General features: G+C 39.8%; 1 protein-coding gene across 1 annotated transcript in view; it reads right to left on the bottom strand.

Moving 5' to 3' along the window:
• The window catches only part of adamts9 (ADAM metallopeptidase with thrombospondin type 1 motif, 9), a 57118-nt gene extending 42437 nt beyond the window's left edge, over positions 1 to 14681 (bottom strand). Inside the window, exons 1-13 of the mRNA XM_046875008.1 lie at positions 14405 to 14681; positions 13592 to 13959; positions 11144 to 11303; positions 7333 to 7607; positions 6554 to 6637; positions 6266 to 6390; positions 6036 to 6076; positions 5824 to 5929; positions 3738 to 3884; positions 2741 to 2882; positions 1597 to 1701; positions 833 to 978; positions 411 to 592 (exon numbers count right to left, since the gene is read on the bottom strand). Coding sequence (XP_046730964.1) covers positions 411 to 592; positions 833 to 978; positions 1597 to 1701; positions 2741 to 2882; positions 3738 to 3884; positions 5824 to 5929; positions 6036 to 6076; positions 6266 to 6390; positions 6554 to 6637; positions 7333 to 7607; positions 11144 to 11303; positions 13592 to 13959; positions 14405 to 14486 — 1963 coding nt within the window. The 5' untranslated portion in view covers positions 14487 to 14681. The remainder of the gene's footprint in view (positions 1 to 410; positions 593 to 832; positions 979 to 1596; positions 1702 to 2740; positions 2883 to 3737; positions 3885 to 5823; positions 5930 to 6035; positions 6077 to 6265; positions 6391 to 6553; positions 6638 to 7332; positions 7608 to 11143; positions 11304 to 13591; positions 13960 to 14404) is intronic.
• Between the last annotated feature and the right edge of the window lie 5612 nt (positions 14682 to 20293).

Here is a 20293-nt window from a genome sequence, read left to right on the forward strand (position 1 = left end):
ATACTTTGTTGAAGCACCTTTGGCACCAATGAAGTCTTTTTGAGTATAATGCTACGAGCTTGGCCACCTATTTTGGTGCAGTTTCTTCCATTCTTTTTGCAGAACCCCTCAAGCTCCATCTGGTTGGATAAGGAGCATCAGTGCACAGCCATTTTCTCAGCCAGATCTCTCCAGAAATGTTCACTAAGGTTCAGATCTGGGCTCTGACTGGGCCACTCAAGAACATTCACATACTTTCCAGATGCACTGCATCTAAACCTTTGGTTCAAACTGTGGATTTGGTGGATCTATACTGGAGATCGTAATGATAAATCTCTATTTGATTAGCACAATGAAAAGGAAGCTAGCAGCTAGCTAGAACTGCGTACTGTTAATGGAAAAATAGTTGGCGAATGAAAGCAAAGTCTTACTTCCGCTGTACTTGGGGACCCAGCGCACGCTCGGAGGTAGACCGTTGATGTTAAAATGGCGGCCGTCGAAAGAAGCGCACTGCTCCTCCCTGAAGTCTCTTCTCTGCTTAAAACACGGCTCCGAGTTACAGGAGCGAAACTTCATCCTGCGCCCCACGCAGTACTGCCCCCCATTCCTGGGACTGAAAAAAAGCCATTTTATTAAACGTATTTATAAAAAACAGTCAAATCAGTTAATTATCAAATTTATCAAAAAACGAATGAACTATTTGGATTAGGGTGGTCAAGAGAAACGATACTCATGGGAAATATTACTGAATAGCTTCCCATGGGTTATACTTCAATTACAGTAGCAACAGAAATGTAGCATCAAATTAACCAAAAAGCATTTGAAGGACAAGAAGAATTCAACAAGGGCTTACACGGGTCTGTTGCAGTCCCGGGTGGCGATCTTGATTCCTCCTCCGCATGTTCGTGAGCAGGAGCCGAAGGGACTCCACACGCCCCATTCACCATCCACAGGGCCTGAATCATGCTCCTTCGGGATGCATACGCCATGCTTACATTGCTGTTTAAAGTCGGAGGTCAGGTGAGTTTTAGCATGAAGTATTACTGAAGTATTTCCATTTGATGAGAATTTTACTTTTACTTCACTACATTTCAAAGTCAAATATTTTACTTTTTTACTTAACTACATTCAAAATCAGTCATTTCTTTTTATTTATGAGTGGACAAATATTTAACTGGTCAAACACGCAGCAAGTCACCAATCACGGTCGAGCGCACGTGTTTTAAACTTGTTCTGATTGGCGCTTGGTGTTGGTGATTGGCTCGTGGCCTTATTGGTGCAATTTCCAATCAGATATCAATCAGTGTTTGACTCATTCATATCATTCTTTTGTGCTAAGAGTAAAATTTTAAATAAACTAAGTTGAGCAAGAGTTTGTGTACTTCGTCCACCACTGTCATAAACTGTTCTGGGCCGGTTTACGTCATACGAACAATTCCAAGAAGCTCCTAGCATGTTAGGATCGGCCATTTCTCAAGCTCGACTCCCACAAACTGATAAGTCGGGAGGAGATTCAGTACTGAGTGGACAGCAGAAGACGTATATTACTGGTTTCATACTCTGAAAATTGTTTGGAGCTTCCAGGTGATGTCATGTGGTGCTAAATTTACTACTTGCCATTCCATGACCACAGTCAGTGCCATCAGCCCAGGGCATGTGCTGGGTTCGACAGCCACGCTGAACCCCTTCTGGACTCGTGCACCAAAGCCGTCGACACTGCATCTGCACACACACACACACACACACACATTCTGTTAGCCCTCGGTACCACCCCCACATAAACATACCCAACTTACACACACACATAGTAACCATCCCTCTCTGACAGGACTTACCCCTTTAAACAAACACACTGTACACTGTTTATCACTGTTATATAACTACTACTCAGAACTGGAACCTAAAATAGAACCGCTCCATTCCATGTCCATGTTTAGAGCAATAGTCAATACAGTGAACATTACCGCGTCTCTCAGTACGGAGATAAATACGTTTCGTTGTGTTCTAATGCCCTGTGAGAATCACGGGGTACATTACTACTGTGGTATTTATCAACATGGCAGAATCTGTAGAAGTTCGGCTTGAGGCTAAGGCTAGCTGGAATTAGTTGTACAGATTTCTGCTAATTTAACAACGAGAATCTACTATACAACAAACTGCACCTTGGATTTGGAAATCTCATCATTTGCATGCCTCAGTTTACTTAATACGAATTGTATAAAGTATGAATCTGTATTTATTACTTTTTTTTTTTTTTTTAACAATATGTTATAGTTTTTGTATTTGTATACCAGCAGCACACCATGACAAATTCCTTGTACATGCAACCCAGGATACTTGGCAATAAAGATGATTCTGATTCGCAACAGTTTCTTGTAGCTTGGTCTCTGTGTCACTGTCGATTGCGAATCAACTATACACTGATCAGGCATAGCAGTATGACCACCAGCCGCATACACAACAAACTGCGATGCACTGTGCTGTGACCCAGTCGTCTAGCCGTCTCAATTTCGCCGTTGCCAAACTTGCTTAAATCCTTACGCTTGCCCATTTTTCCTGCTTCTAACACGTCAACTTTGAGGACAAAATGTTCATTCGCTGCCTAATAAAAAAATCCCACCCACTAACGGGTTCCATGATGAAGAGATAATCAGTGTTATTTACTCATAATGTTATAATGTCAGTGTGTATAAGGCGTTGTTTTTTTTTTTGTTAAAACCTCCAAAATCTGATCACAATCAGTACAAAAAGGTTTTCTCACCATATATGGGCAGACCTGTGTGCCAGGTCCAAATATGAGTTCGCATTGTTGATTGACGCTGTAAATGTGCCCAGGGAGCTGCTGGGGCACGGGGTACGGCCGGGACACGGGCTCGTCGAGTAAGCACTCGCCATACCCTGTGCTGGTAAGAAATGATGAAAAAAACGACTTCAAGAAAAAGACAAAACAAAGAGACAAATAAAAGACAAAATGCTGAGTGTGTGTTATGGGGACTGAGCATCTAATTCAAGTTAATTAAAATAAAATAGGAGGACTGAAGCTGGTGGAAGGAATTTGGTGATAAAATTGTTACTTATAAAACGTGGAACAGACTGTCTGCGAAAAAAGTCTGTTCACAAACTGTGCACGAGTGGGTAGAAGTCACAGGTAGAGGTGGGAAGTAATGAAATACTTACTGTACTTAAGTTGATTTTTCTGGTATCAGTACTCAAATATACGTATATTTTCTACTTCTTACATTTTGCAACCATTACTTTAGTTTTAATCTGTTTGGGGACAAACAGATTAAAACTTCTCATTGAAGCATCATAGTTTTCAGTCTATAAACCAGTTTCTTGCCATTGTGTGGCTTTTTCAATCTACCACTGGTGTATCATTTCCTGGCTTTCTCACACCACAGACATAGGGTAGCCTATGAAGCTCACAATGAGCAGGCAAAAGGCAACAAGAAGTCTGAGGTTAACGTGGATGAGACAGAGGGAGTCAGTGATGTAAACATGACTGATAACAGAGATGTTCCTGATCACCTGATCACCATCATCTTTTCTCTGCTTGTGTTCTATAGGGTGGATGTTCAACCTGGAAACGTTTAGAGCCCAAACTTCTTTACTTACTTGAGTGAAAAAGTCTAGTCAGTACTTTAACTTTCACCAAAGTCTTTTAAAACAGTATCTCTACTTCTACTTGAGTGTAGGATGTGGGTACTTGTGCTATCTCTGTTCATGGGAAATCAGGGTATACATCGAGCAGTACATACTCAAGGAACTCAGTGATGTATTTCCTGCTGCATTTGGACCACATCCAGGGGTTGGTGTAGTAGTTGAGCGTGGGGGCCATCACGTGCTGCTGAAGCTTAACACCGTCCTCTTTACACTTATTACTGTCATCATGGGGCATGTTAAACCTGCAAAACACAATACACACATCAGAGACTCTTTCAAAAGGTTTACAGATATAGAATAGTTCCTTTCTACATGTGGGTGAGCGCTGCATTTCAGCGAACAGTATCAAAGCTGTTTGGGCAGCAAAGTGGTTAGAAGGAGGTCATGTGGGAGAACAGAGACAGCAGGAGCAAAGTGTGATGTGTACAGCTTTGCACCTTATAGCGCCAGGAGCTCAATCCCCTGCTCGGTGAGGTCCCAGGCCTCCACCGGATAAGAAAGGAATTCCAAAATCCCATGTTGTGCACGTGGTGGAAATAAAGGAATGATTATGGTACCTTGAGAAGTTGTCTAAAAATCTATATAATGTGTGATATAGTATATAATATGTGAATTAGATTCACAAAATATAAGGTTTAGTGCCTGATATCACTTATGTTACACTAAAATAGTTGGGCAGGACGCATGATGTTTCCTTCGGCAAAGTGATCAATGTGCGTCTCAGAAGAATCATGTGTAAGCCTTCACTGTCTCAGGTTGATAAGTGTATAAGCTATAAACTGTGTGTACGCCTAATAATCAAACCTTCACGAATGTATGTTGCAGTTTGTTTAATCTGCAATATTAAAAGAACGCATAGCGGAGCCCTCTGGGTTTCGGACAGAATTGGCAGGAAGAATTTGGTTATGACTAATCAGTCCGAATATTTTGTACGCATAAAGACAACAGGTTACACTATTCCACTCATCGTTAACACAAAACCTTTTGGCGAAAAAGCCAATCGGCCAAATCCACTATTATGTCCATCGTTGTTTTTAAAGGTTTAGAGTTTTACCATCTACCAGACACAACAAATTACAGATTAGGCTCATGAGGGTTTGCTTTTAAGCATAAACATGGTGTGATAAAGCTCAAGCAACATATTTCACTGATCCAAAGTCTACTTTGAGCTGAATGGAGAAGATTGGAGAAAAGTTTGAACAGGGTAGAGCCATGGTGAACGTTTTAAAAGTGTGACATGACAAACAAAAAACCTGCAAGGAAAAAAGAACATTGTAGACCAGTGGATATAAATTAAAAGCAAATTTAAGAAGTTAATGAGGATAGAAGGTTTTGCATCAGTGAAGAAATATTTTGGATTAATAAAGAAACCAAAGATCAGTCAAATAAACCAGAGAAAAAGCCTGGGACCAGTAGATAAGGTTTAAGGTAAGGGAAAATAATGAGAAACATGTAGATCCTCGTTATGATGCAGCAAAAGGTAAAAGTCTTAAACAGTGTAGAAGATTCTGGGGCCGGGGGAAAAAAGACTAGTGATGTCTAAGTCCTGGACATCTAGTTAAATCTACAGATTAAAATGTGTGGATCAATAGAGAGTGAAACAGACTGAAACAAATAAAAAATTTGGAAACCTGAGGTCATTCTGAAGGAGTGAATAAGGCCAGAGAAAAGGAAAGCAGATATCGGAACAGTATAAAATACATTTCAATAGACTTGATAGAAAATACAGAGAGCAAAAAGGAAGACTGTGGAATAATTAAGAAGAATACTAGTCAAAAAATGACTGGTTGAAAAAATAAAAATAAAGTCAATAAAAATAAAAGAGATCAATGGAAAAGCCTTTGAGCAGGGATTATATGGAGGAAAGGTTTCCAAAAACAGTGTGGAACTAGTGTAGAAATTCAAGGTTGGAAAAGAGATTAGAGACTAATACATAGATGTCAATAAATCCAAAATTCTCAAGGTTAAAGATCAAAGACCAAAGACCTGGGGGAAAAGACTTTTATGTAGACCACAGAAGACAATGAGGAACCAGTATAGAAGGCAAGGCTGCTCAAGCAGGACATGTGGCGGAAAGGTACAAGAACAATGTTCTTAGCGATTTTCTGGTCCTGGGGAACAATTCGTTATAGCTTTAGAGATCAGTGTTGAAGATCAATGTTAGTAAAAGTGATCACTTACACATGGCCGAGCTCATGAGCGATAGTGAACGCGGTACTGAGGCCACTATCCTCGCTAATGCTGCAGCTCCTGTATGGATCACACACTGTGCCTAACTCGGCAAGACCTGGCAACACAGACAATTGTCCGTATTATTGAAGTTTTAATAAAAATGTATAGAAACAGTAAAATAAAATAAAAACAAATAAATAAAAAAAGAGAGAAAGAATTACCTAAAGTGTCACACTTGTCTTTTGCCCGACAAATATCCTGCCTGTAGAAGTAAACAAGTGACACTTAGACACAGGGAATACACAAACACACACCTGAGCCTAGGATCGATTCAACTTCAATTTAAAGACTCTACGTAAACTTATGCTAACTGTTGTCTCGTATGCCCTAGTTAGCCATGTTAGCATTTTGGCTAACCTTTCCTGCTAAGAGGAAGGAAAAGCGTTGGGACCTGGTGATGAGGATAGCTGTGTCGTAGTGGTCATGATGTTCGTCGTCGAGGTTGTTCTGATCAAGCTGCCAGACGCAGAAGTTCTTTAAAGTGGCTTGTGCGTTGTATGAGATAACCGGACCCTTCTGTGGGAAGAAAAAAAGAGATGTATACAAGCAAGCGATCAGTCAGCCGTACAAAGTTTTAGCTGGCTTTCATTAATAAAATATGGAGTGATGGAACTAGCTTAAGTTTGTCTGTGCAGCCATGTAAAAAATATATTAGAATGTTGACAGAGCGTTATCTTACCAGCTCGTTGTTGATTATGACTAGCTTCACAATGACAATGTTGATCAAATTGCCAATGCTGGGATCCTTATAGATCGAGGAAACCTAGATGGAAACAAAGAAAAAAGAAAACAGACTTGTGTGAGTAATTTTGGATCAGAAGCATGTGTGTGTTTGTGTGTGTGTGTGGTTAGAAATACATTGGATGGAGTCGATCCTGACTTTTACATAGTAACATGAACATTAGCTTTCGCAAATCTAGCCCTTAATAAATGCTTTTTAAAATCAATACATTTCAATGAGTGATGACATTTTAACACCTTAAATGTAAAAAATTAAGCCTTGTTTTTAATTAGGCAAACAAAGAAGAAAATAAGATACAGTGCTTTACATTGACCTCCAGGGAGTTACAATTCAGTGCCTGAAATTTTTTTTTTTGTCCTCAGATAACTCTAATAAATGCAGCTGCATGAGTCTAAGATTCTCAAGAAGAGCTCACACAGCAGTTCTATTTATAATACTGTTGTTCAGCTGCTGCGGAAATATTTCTCGGCTGTAGAGAAAGTTGATTGTCCTCCTAGTAACCTGTAGAGATTGCAGCCAAGACAGAAGTAGGTCAACTTCACCTTCCTGGCAGCCATGGCAAAAAAAACATCTCCAGCATGCATTTTATGTGACCGTTCCTGATTTACATTCATTAAATCTGTCAAAGGAGTAAGTGTTGTAGGATTGTAGTTAGTTTCTGCGCTAATACTTGGATGCCGCTTGCAGGAAAAATAATGCTAAGTGACAGAACTTACAATAGACATTAGGGTTAGAATGTAGTGTTGGAGATTGCTCCTGTGATGCTCCACCATCTTGTAGTCAGCAACTACCATGACTTCCACGTAGCGTGGGTAGGAGAGGAAGCGCTTTGCTCTCCGGTGAAGCCCTGAGTCACTGCTGCTGTCATTACTCGAAGCCTGGTTGCCTTCGGTTGAGTGTAAAGAGCCGGAGAGAACACTTGCGCTGAGACTTTCCAGGTCTGACAACAAGCTCCCAGGCACCACGTTCTTCTCAGCAGCATCTTTATGACCTGGCATGTAAACACAATCATGTTACAAACTCATTAGATTCTTGAAAAATAGTACATGATTGGACAAAACTGCAAACCCAATATCCACTGTACACCAAGCAAAAACAATCCATGTAAACCCCTGAAGGTACTATGCAGACCCCTATGAGAGAAGGTTTTACCATTGTCCTTCTCCAACTGGCAAAAATCTAGAACCATTAAACATCCAAAGAATCCTTGTGGAACATTTTTCTGAGATTGTAAAATCTTTCAGAAAGAAAAATCCATCCTGTATATACATTTTTATATTAAATTCTTTATTGACCTTATATGTCACCGAACTAGTAGCTAATAGTGGTACTCTATTTCAAGCAAGCAATGCAGCAGCGCTTTAGACCTCTGCTTGAAAAATAAATAAATAAATACAATTTTCATGAGATCATCATCTATTTGCTTGCTAACTAGCGAGTCTCTGGTGTTACTCGCAACTGCATCGTATAGCTGCTCTGCATTCCAGAACTTCGAGTCCATTGACTTCTCAGGGGAATAACAATAATACAACACCAACCAAGTTTTAGGGTCCTTTAAAAGATCAGGACTGGACTTGAAGAATGCATATTGCACCAAACTAATATTTATACATTGTTGTGAACTCTGCAGTTTAAGCAAACATTCCAATTCTGTAGGCTTGCATTAAATAACTCCTCAACTGTGTGGCATAAAAGACAGCAGACACAAACAAAAGGCATTGGCTCTCCAAGTGTTTAGGGAAGATGTTTTGCGGTTTAGGTTGCGGTTTTCGTCTGCTTCGAGGCTAAGTATGAACTCAGGTTCATGCTAGGTGAAGTTGGCATCTCGCCTGAAAAGCCCTGCCGTGCTCTGGGATTCAACATGGGTTTTTACACTTTTCTAAAAGTCTTCATTGTGTTTTAACAATGACTGGAAGAAGAAAGGAACCAAATACCAAAATTCTTGTACTTTTATACCGACACCCCCAAAATGAGGCGAGAACAATAGTTTTTTTGTGAGTGAACACAAGTAGCACCTTGCTACTGTAAAACAGACGCCACAGTAGGCCTTTGAATAAACCTTCCCCTTATCTTGAACACCGTATTAGCCTTGGTGGAATTTTAAAATATAAATGTCATTACATACTGAAATATCTGCAGGGGAGTAAATAAAGTGGCAACACAAAAGGAAGAAGTGTGTGGCCCTCGTGCACTACATTACACACCATTCAAATTTATTTTTTCTAGTGATAAATTTGCAAACACTTCAGCCCATTCGGCACTTTTCCGGCCTCTGAGCCGTTCGCTGTGGTACGGTTTGTATTGTGGCTATCAGGTTCCCTTATCTGCAGGCCACAGGAAGTGCAAGAGTCAACAGGATTCTGTGGCAATAAACTGAGATGGAAGCCGATACCAGAAACATTTGGAATTATTCTTTCCTGTTGCAGTAAAAAAAAGGGCTTTTCAAGCTACATTTGGGGGCAGCCTTTTTAAAATAGAAATGAAATAAACCATAAATAGGATCAGATTTTTTTTTTTATCTTTAAACATTACAGAAACTGTTATAAAAGGATCTTGTACATGAGCTCAGATAGCTAAACCACCGATTTACACCTATTTTCCCCCTACCACCACGATTTATTTTTGTTTTTGGAGAGAAAATTAAAAAAAGATTTTTGGTGTAAAAGAAAAAAACAGGTAACAAAACTAAGCTAATGATGGTGCTAAACTTTTCATCAAGGTAACAAAAATAAAACGTTAGCACTTTCTATGTATCTTTCTAATTTAAAATATAAGAATATTTGTGCTTTGTTTATTTCAATGATTTTTTTTTTTAAGATTTTGGAGAGTTGTATATATTTTTTGGACAAATAAAATAGCATCTAACTTTTCAAGCTAAGACAATGAAACACTTAACAAAGGAAGATTAACGCTAGCTGAATTAGCTGAAGTAACAAAGACTGTAGACCTGAGTGTGTGGAGCAGAAGTTGCTGATGTGGCACATTAAACTAATTAATGCTAATCGCTGAAATTACAAAGACTAACATTTAATTAGCTGGGTAGAGCAAATAAAGGCACTAATTTAGGATTTTAGTATTTACTATAATAACACGTTTTTGTAACTAATGAAGGTGAACCCAGGTGATATATTAAAACTACATAAGGTCATGTATATAAACAATAAAGGTAAAGATGCATTTTACTTGTCACATGTACATTACAGCTTGGTGAAATTCCTTTTTTTTTCCACATATCCCAGCGATGTTAGAAAGCTGGAGTCAGAGCACAGGGTTGGCGATAATACAGCAACCCTGGAGCACAAAGGGCTAAAGGCCTTGCTCAAGGATCAAAAGTGGCAGCTTGGTCATACTGGGGCTTGAACCCTCGACCTCCTGATCAGGAACTGAGCCTTAACCTCTGAGGTTCCAGTTGCCACACAACTGAGTGATCTGAGGTAAAATAAATTACTGCTGATTGAGTGACCTGGGGTTATATAGATTACTGCTTACAGATTGATTTGAGGTCATATTGATTACTGCTGACTGAGTAATCTGAGGTAATATAGATTACTGCTGATTGAGTAATCTGAGATCAAATAGATTGCTGCTGACTGAGTGATCTGAGGTAATATAGATTACTGCTGATTGAGTAATCTGAGATCAAATAGATTACTGCTGACTGAGTGATCTGAGATCAAATAGATTACTGCTGACTGAGTGATCTGAGATCAAATAGATTACTGCTGACTGAGTGATCTGAGATAAAATAGATTACTGCTGACTGAGATCAAATAGATTACTGCTGACTGAGTGATCTGAGGTAATATAGATTACTGCTGACTGAGTGATCTGAGATCAAATAGATTACTGCTGACTGAGTGATCTGAGATCAAATAGATTACTGCTGACTGAGTGATCTGAGATCAAAAAGATTACTGCTGACTGAGTGATCTGAGATCAAATAGATTGCTGCTGACTGAGTGATCTGAGGTCATATTGATTGCTGCTGACTGAGTGATCTGAGGTAATATAGATTACTGCTGACTGAGTGATATAAAGTCATATAGATTACTGCTGACTGAGTGATCTGGGATAATGTAGATGTGCATTATGTGATCTGAGGAAATGAAGGCGATGGGACTGACTAAATAGACTTATTAAAAGATCTAATTTAGCATGCTAAGGTAAAAGATTTTAGTAAAAGTCATTCTGTTTGTACTACAGTATCCCACATCATGTTAATTACTATGAGAATTAGTAAAAAAAAAAAAAAAAGAAAAGAAAAGAAAAGAAAAGAAAAACAGCACAGACCATCAAATCGGAACTAAAGTTGCTAAGCACACCACAAATAATTTATAATCACAGATATGGGGTTAAGGGTCTTGTTTAGGGGCCCAGCAATGGGAGCTTGGTGTGGCTTGGACTTGAACTCGACCTTCGTAGACAAAGTCTAATGCCTTAACCTTAACAAAGTCCACTGCCTTAAATTCCTAAGAATCATAATATAATCTCAACAGAGAGCGAGAGAAAAAGATGTAACTTTCTCACCTGCAGTATCACATGACGATTCATCTTCTTTGGCACTCTGGTGAGCATCTTTTCTGTACACGATATGAGGTTTGATGTGTTCTTCTTCATAATGCTCCCCATTGTAGCTGTGAAGTGGCTCTACAAAATACTCCCCTTCTGACGACCTGAAAGTACCAAGCTGGAGAGAAAAAAAACAAAAAACTGCCACTTCAAATGGAGCGTGCCCACAGAGGTGGGTAGAAACATTCCACAGGTTGTCGTTAATGGCCCTTGTCTTTCACAACCTCCCTCCCTTACCATCTACCCCCCACAATCTTTATATCAAGCATACATGATAATTACACAATGCATACATATATTGGATGCATATAGGCAAACTAGCCTCAAGAGGAAATCTCACATGAGTGATGATTATCAGGAAATGATGGTGATTATTATTTTATTTTTTTTGTGAAAGCCGACGAGGTGGAAAAGTGCTGACTCTGTAGATGTGAGTTCCTTTATAAGAAGTGTGGATTCTCGCACCCATGAAGAAAGCAAAGGAGCTGAAAAGCTTAAATAAGTTAAGTAGAAAGGCTGCAATAGTTCGAAAGAGTTCCACATAGTGATAGATCACCAGAGTAAGTGTAAATTCATACAAATGTTTCACCAGATTGCAAATTCCCTCCTATTATGCCAGCTCTTGGCTACCCTACAAAAGCTCCCTACCAATTTAAGTCCTCCAAAACACTTGAATCCATCACACCTTTTGATTCTCATGTCAGAAAAGTGCTATCTGCCCTCTTCTGCATACATTAACTCATGTTTGCCTTTACACTAAGCATTTAAGGGCATCACGTGAGCTCTGTTATGCATAGGATGACTGGATCTGGACTCTAACCAATCACTTTCAACCACAAGATATACTAACATTTTTCATCTGGACCACTCATAAACCCTCACCTTTAAACTTTCATTCTGTCCTTGAACCAGCCAACAGTGAACGTGATAAAGAACTGTTGAATGATATTATCTACTCCCCCAAAAAAAGACCCCCACATCGTCCTATGCTGTCACCAACAATAGCGTCACAAGCCAGTGTTATGCAAAAGAAACTCATTGTCATTGGAAACACATCATGTTTGCCAATGAAAGTCCTTTCAGTTCAATCGTTCGTGCTTCCCTAAGTGCATGTCTGAAGAACGTTCAGACGGCACTGGTCTTTCTAAGAACCCGAGCAAAGAAAGTACAGGAAGCTCCGAGGAACGTTCCAACAATAACAGCGCTCTGGAGAGTGCTAAATTCCACGTCAAAATACACTTCTGTGGTTCTTACTCAGCAGAATATGGCCAGGATCCCAGGCCACATTCCTATATGCCAGCTCTAATAAACCTATTAAACCCGCTCTTTAAGTAATCACTGATTAAATAAGTAGGCTGGTCTTAATTTCACCCTCGAGAACTACAATTAGATACACTTGAAATATATTCTGATGGATTTTCATTCTTGGGAAACCTCCCCTTGGTCTGTCTCAGTGAAAACAGAATGGGTAACATGAATAAGGTGTTTCTGCGCACTCCAAACTAAGGATGGACCGATCATCTTTAGTTGATCGACTGACGAATCAATGGATTTCATTCATTATTATACATTATCATCAGCCATGCAACATCATAACCCACCTCATGAATCGCTAAAAAGGTGAGACATAAGGTTTGATTTTGGGAATATTCAGTTTTCCCAAAACTAGAGATTAGAGATATGGAGAATTCATTCATTCATCTCAAAAATCCACTTGATACTGGTCAGGGTCATGGTAGAGCCAAGGCACATACAGTGTATTCTGTTCCTAGCTGTAAACAGTGGTATGTCACAGTCTAACCACACACCAAGTTCAGTTAATTGCGGAAGTTGTGTGAAGGTGACTGTGCTTGAGAGAATTGGGATGTTAAAGAAAATCAACAGATCCAGCTAACGTGTCCTGAAGTCGTCCCATATAGGATGAGATTAGGTCAAATCCATGTAAATATAACTTAAACCCTTTACAGCACCTCTGGCAACAGCTGCTCTAAAATAAGAACATAGTTAGGGGTTACATGTGTCCAAGATTATGTGCTGCGAAACTCCATGGGGGGGTTTCCTCTGGGTTCTGCAGTTTAGTCCGTAAAAGATTCATGCAAAACTGTGATAGTAAATTCTAGAGTTATGGTGAATGTGTGTGCATAGTGTCACAATGGACTGAGGTCCCATCCTTGGTGTGTTCCCAGTGTTCCAAGGAACAGGTTCTGGGTTCAACATGAGCCTGAGCACGAAAAAGCACTGAAGATGAATGAATGAATGAATGAATGAATGAGTGAATGAATGCCTTGATGTAACCCACTTTCATGTGCAAATGATGACACTGCCTTCATCAATGGCTTTTATCACCTCTTCTGCGCATGCGCATTACCTAGTTTCAACTAGGGACGTTTTTTTTTTGACACTCACCAGGCCGGAACAGAGGCTGATGACGGCGGCGTGTCCCGTTTCTCCGTTCACGTGTCCTTTATAAAAACAGTGTTGATACACGGTTTCCTCGTCGTTCTCCTCCTCCTCCTCCCGCTGGCGAGTCCAGTTGGTCGCTCCAAGGACCGACACGGTGTAGAGCGGCGCGATAAATCCCGCCTCGAGCGTCAGGTTCAGGTGATAGTCCCGACCGAAGACCGAGAGTCTGTAGTGCACGTGCTCGGATTCCCAGTGGTCCTGCTCCGTCTCGCGCTTTCTGCGTTTGAAGTGCGCGCTCGCGGGCAGAGCGTCCCCGGCCTCGTTCACTCGGATGGGCGTCGCGAGCGCTCCGGAGTGCGCCGGTGATGTGGCTGTGAACGAGTGAGAAGAGCAGGCTTTCCTTTACCAGGCTGACTTCCACTTTTGACATGCACGAGCGATCTAATGGCAACTTCTCAACCCTCTTACACCTTTGGATTGTATCTACATAAAATGCGTATTTTTCTAAATGTAAATGCATGCATCTGAACTATAAGACTTACTACATACATGCATCATATGCAATTGCGGTGTGACAAAAGAGAAATCCCTAAATGCATCCTGATCTTTCATGGTGCATTGAAAAAAAAAATCATATTGTAACCAAAGCATGCAATCGTAACTCTGATGCATGCCCAAGCCAAACGTTTATATGATTTCTTATCACGTGCACGACTGAAAATTCATTCATTCTCTATCTTACTAGGTGGAGCGCGCGCCTCGATCTAACGGGAAGCCGAAAATGAATGACAACTTGAAAAAAAAAGTTTCCTTTACCTTTCCTCGAGCGTGCAGGAGATCCGTTCGTAAAGTCTGGAAGTAAGATGAACAATCCCAGACCCCAGAGATAAGCGTGCATGATTAATCTGCGAAAAAAAAGAAGAAAACCCACGAAAAAGTTCGCGCGCGAGGAAAATCCACGAATAGAATAGTCTCCTTTTTTTTTACGCGTTTTTCCACGCGTGTGCGGATGACATGGTCGCGAGCGTGCGCCGGGGGTTCCGCGAGCTCGGTCTGAGTTCTTGGCGAACTTGAAGAAACGTAGCCTATTAAAGGGTGTGAGAGAGGAAAGAGGGAGGGAGGGAGGTTCGAGGATGGAAGAGGAGGAGAAGGAGGATGGAGGAGGGTGTGGATGTGAGTGGAGTCACGGTTCAATACTACTGTGAGAAAAAATAAAGAAGGATCAGAGGAAGAGGGTGGAGGATTTTTTGAGTACAGGTGTCGCTTGGATTCTTCTCTTCATATCAAAGATGCAACTACCAAATACCAGATCTCCAAACATGACCAGATACTTACAGGTTACAGCTTTACAACAAACAACTTAGAAAAAATAGCTGTTTGGAACATAGGTTAGGGGAAACACATGGGATGGGAAGGCTGGGAAACATAACAGTAGTCCAATAAATCTCTAATGGAAATGAAAGTAACAGGTTGTGTTCATGGTGTACTGGTGTGTATTGTGATTGGTATTAAAACAGCAAGAAATAAGTAAATAACCAAGGATTTTTATAGTTTTTAGGCAAAACTGTTTTGTCCTGTTGTTGTTTACTTGCCATTAACAAATAAATGAATGCGTATAAATGTGGACTTTTGTGGAAAGTTTGAAACCTTGATTTGCGACCCATTGCACTCACACCTATCCTAATAAAATGCTTCAGGAGGTTCTCATGAAGCACATAAAGACCCTGCTGCCCTCCTCAATTGACCATCTATAGTTAGCGTATCAATCAGTTTCACTGATGATGTAATCCGAGACGGGCGAAAAAAGCCCAGCTCTCATCACATATCCTCTCCCCATTATACATAGGGACTATAGAAAGCATCCTGATTGGCTACATCATTGCCATCGCCTGCAACTGCATCAGATTTTAATACTATACAGCAGAAGACTTTTGTGAAATAAAAACACACAATAATAACATTTTCCAATACAGTGCTATTAGATTCTCAATTCTGGTTCATCACATACCCTCACCTTTCACGGTAGTTTATCAGGTTCTTCGTGCACCTGTAATAATATGATTGATTACAAACCACAATCAAGTGCCACATAAATATCTAGAAAATAATGTATAATAAATGTGAAATGACACAAAATGTTTATTTATTTACCATTATTAAGGAAGGTGTCCAATCTCAGAGCGTGATACAGGAAGAGTCTTCGTGTTTTCTCAAGGACATGGAGGCTGTGGATTTTGTTGTCTTACGTTGAAGGAAAGAGAAGAGAAATATGCCGTTAGAATATCTTAAAGACATTTTATAATTTCAATGGAACAATAAATGGATAAAACTTACCATTATGACTTCAGTCTTGGGAAAATCGCTGTCGTGTCACTCGAATACACCACATTGGGTTGTAAAAGAAACAACTTTCAGCGGTCCCAGTAGTGACCCCAGTAGCGATTATTTGCTTAACTATTTGCCTTGTCATGTTTTATTCCTTACATAGCACAAGATTTTTCGCTCCTTTATTGACGGATCGACCACTAGACGACAATTAAGGAGATTATTGTAACTGGTAAAGCATATACAAATGCTTTGAAGTTTACAAAATCGATAAAACGTGCTGGAAAAGGCCTGGTTTATCAGTAATTATGGGGGTAGGATGTATGTGCTACACAAAACAAGCTGTAAAAGCGCTTGTACCCCTCTTCAAAGAAAAAACAAATAAACGTATGTTATTTATCCTCCAGCAACATAACTAAGGAAAATGTTTTCACATGTGAACGCCGCCGCTGATCGTCTTCCATACATAGGTTTTGTTTCAGGTGTACATCTAGGAACAATCGCACCCTGGGGCATGATTTGGCTCCCACGAGAGCTCGCTTTGATATCAACAGCGTCTCTGGTAGATGCACACAATACACACACTTGTGCACACACAGTCGTAAAAGTTCCCAGAAGTGCCCCTTTACCCTCATTATCTGCTGGGTGAAGTATGATGCACTAAAACCATTGGCTTACATCAAAGACGTAAACAATTGAGAATGTGGAGTCTTCAGGTACTAGGAATGAAGTTTGTGATCGACACTATGCATCTGTGAAATGTGTAAAGACTATATTTTCCACAAACTAATACAAATAAATTATTTACCGCCATTTGAGGCGACATTTCGCTGCATTCCCATCATCTGTTTAATAGATTCTGGTTCTCTTGACATTGTTGTGTTTGACGTGTTTAATGAGGGGGCTTTTGCAAAGCTTTGACACTCTCTTTAAAGCTTCGAGCAAGCAACAATAGTGTACACACATGGCCCAGTACATGCTGGAACTACTTTATGTCGTGTTTTGGCTATGATTTCATTTTTTAAAGTTTTAAGATCACCATTTTGTACTTTTGCAGAAGAAATATTCCCACTTGAGAGGGTCTATTACATTTCTTTACACCATAGAAATGTTTCATTCACATTCTGAGATTATATTTATATACACTATATGAACAAACGTTTGCAGACAACTGACTATAAGATTCCTATGTGCCTTTTGAACAACCCATTCCACATTTCGTTATTAACCTTTTTGCTTTAATAATAACCTCCACTCTTCTGGGAAGATGTTCCACTACAATTTGTATTGCGCTCATTCAGTCACAAGAAGTCAGGTTCTGATGTAGGTGAGGTGAGGAGGCCTGGAGTGCAGTCAGTACTCTAATTTATCCCGAAGCTGTTCAATAGGATTGAGGTCAGAGCTCTATAGCAGACCACTAGACCACAAGATCTTCCACACACTTCCAATCCAGGTAATGCAGATGTTCATGGAGCTGGCTTTGTGCAAAGGGGCATTGTCATGCTGGAACAGGTTTGCCTCTTCTAGTTCAAGTGAAATGGAAAGTTTTATGCTACAACTGTACATCCAACACCATAGGAAGAAATTACATATGGCTGGAATTGTCAGTTGTCACAAGACTTTTTTCCAAAGAATGTATTTTAATAAAGGAAATATTTTATTAATATTAAGATGTATGTGTAAAGTGGTTTTATAACATTGATGGAAGGAGTTTCCAGTGTCAGCACTGTGCTCTCTGAGGTAACGCCTCATAACGCATTATAACTAGTTTAAAAGTAACTTCTGCTACCTAATATAAATATTAAAGAGTTAAAATGGATTATTGTTTCTCTTTAATGCATAAATATGAGGACTGAGGTGCAAACAGAACAAAAACATTATGCAAATTGTAGATGTGAAGGTTACAAAAGGTGAAGAGGTGCTAAGGAAGAGTAGGTGGTATCTCGGTGGTCGTGATTTCAAATCTTAGCACCATCAAGCCGTCACTTTTGGGCCCCCCGATCAAGACCCTTAATCCTCATGAATGACATAATTGTAAATTGTCCTGGATAAGCGCGTCTGCCAAATAGGAAGGAGTCTCCAGTGTCAGTGCATTGTAAAAGCGTATATGACGGATCATTTTACATTTTCCAATCTCTCAGCAAATTTACGCTAATATTGTGTTGGTTTCATTAGTAGGACTGTAGTATAAAAGCAATAAAACATGTGCGTGTGCTGTTATTGGAAAATGTTCAACTTCTATTGCTAAGAGTAACGTCTTTCTTTTTTCCAGACTATTTTAGATAGTATTTAATGAAGGGCTTTGCAATGCAGCAGTTTTTGCCCATCTCTTTGAACATCCGAATGTGGTACCACCAGATGAGTCACATTTTTACTGACCACTGTAACATGGTGTTCCTTAGAGCATAGCTTGCCTTTGCATCTAAAAGTTTGCTGAATGAGCAATTCCAAAGTGAGGGGGGGTGTGTGCTTGTTGAGGGGGGGGATTTCTGTGACTCTGGTTCTGATCATGTATCCCGAGTGACCTCATGTCTGTGTAAACTTCACTTCCCCTCAAGTCTGATGAGTGCAGATAAGGAGCAGAAAGCTTGAACAGGACTGTGCAAGTTGGCCCATATTTTCAAAGCGCAGAGGACAATTTGCCAGGCTTTTAAAGCGCCGATGGCCAAAAGCTTTCCTCGGAGTCACCCCGTGAGCTCTCATAAGGACCAAGCCATCGTCACGTAATCGTGATTTTTGAAACGGGGTGCTGTGCGTCAGAGCAGGGCTGGTTGTAGTTAACACTGAGGAAGGGGATAATTGTGTTTATGTTGATGCCTTTAGTTGATTTAATGCTCAATGGATTGGCAGTATAACTTCATTTGAACACACTTTACTTCAATCCAGACCAGACCGCTTGGACACACAACCGTCTTTTTAATAGATATTATTTGATGGCCGGGTTATGGGGCAACACATCCTTTGCTTTGGTCAGACATATGCATCCCATAATCCACATACTGGCTATTAAGTCTTGGGTGGTCTGTCCAACAGGACAAATTCACACAACAATATATATATTTTTCCAACGATCAAATCCTTAAACCAGATGACTGTAACTTTGTTGCAAGCCATTTGAATTAAAGCACTTGTTCTTGGAAGAGAGTATTCTCTTTGCTTAAGGGCAAAGGGTGAATGGGTGTGTGTGGGTTTGGGAAGCAGTGTATGTGATTGCAGTGATAGAGTAATCATGTTCCTGTGAGTTTGATAACTCAGCCTGAGAACGACCCATTTCATAGCAAAAGTTAACAATATTTGGGGCATTCGGTGCCATTGCCCAAGAGGTATGAGCAAGAATAACACCCTTCGGTAAAAACACTAGACAAAGAAGAATTATTTTGCCTGCATTAGCCGAAATCATACTGAGTATTGCAGTTTTTCTCAGTGGCTTTGGCGCATTTCTCGAATTGCAATTTCTACAAACATATTGGATTTCTTGCAAAAGCCTGAACTTTTCTCAAAATAATTACTTCATCTCTCAAAAGTAAGTTTTGTGTAAATGAACATCTCATTCCCATCAGAATAAAAAGTCCCTTTGTCATTCTTCACAAACAAAATCATCAAAATGTTTGGTCGTGTTGTCAGTATGATGCTGCACAGTTACAGGATTTTTTTTATTATAAACGATGGTTTGGATCGCAGTGACTGAAAATGCACAAAATTTGACTTCCGTCCGCATTTATGAATTTCAGCAGCACAAATGTATTTATTTGATTTGATTTATATTGATTGCACAATATTGTCAATATATTGACTGTACAAGTGTTGGTTTGTTTCTTAGGTGTTCATCCATTTTCAGAATTTATAATTCTAAGTTCTGTCTGTATTTCCTCCCCAATTAAGGGTTCACGAGATTCACATTTGACCTGTTTTAGAGAACTCGTTGATTATTGGTTGATCCGATGCCATTCACTCGCCTCCATTAGTGACATTTAAGATTCATCTGCACAATTCATCAATTCAACACATTTACAGAAAAAAAGTTGAATAGAAATTTTAGATGACTGTGATTTTAACAACTTTTTAATGGTTCAACCATTTTGCATTCAATGACGTATACAATGAGCTGATGCTTTTGGGGGTTAAAACTATTCAGGTGAAACCAGTATAAAATATTTTAATAAACACGACATAAACAGCTGATGTAGGAAACAGCAGACACTTGTTCACAATCGATTAAATGAATGTACAACAGCATTCGCAAAGCATTTGATCAAAGCAACTAAAAATGTTCTTATGATGAGCACAAATGATGTGGAGGTTGAACAACTTACTTTACTTTAAGGTTGGCTTAGTAATGCATTGGGTTCCCACTGCTCCAGTGTCTGTGGTTTGATTTTG

This window comes from Silurus meridionalis, chromosome 19 (assembly GCF_014805685.1).
Source record: "Silurus meridionalis isolate SWU-2019-XX chromosome 19, ASM1480568v1, whole genome shotgun sequence".
Taxonomy (NCBI): domain Eukaryota; kingdom Metazoa; phylum Chordata; class Actinopteri; order Siluriformes; family Siluridae; genus Silurus; species Silurus meridionalis.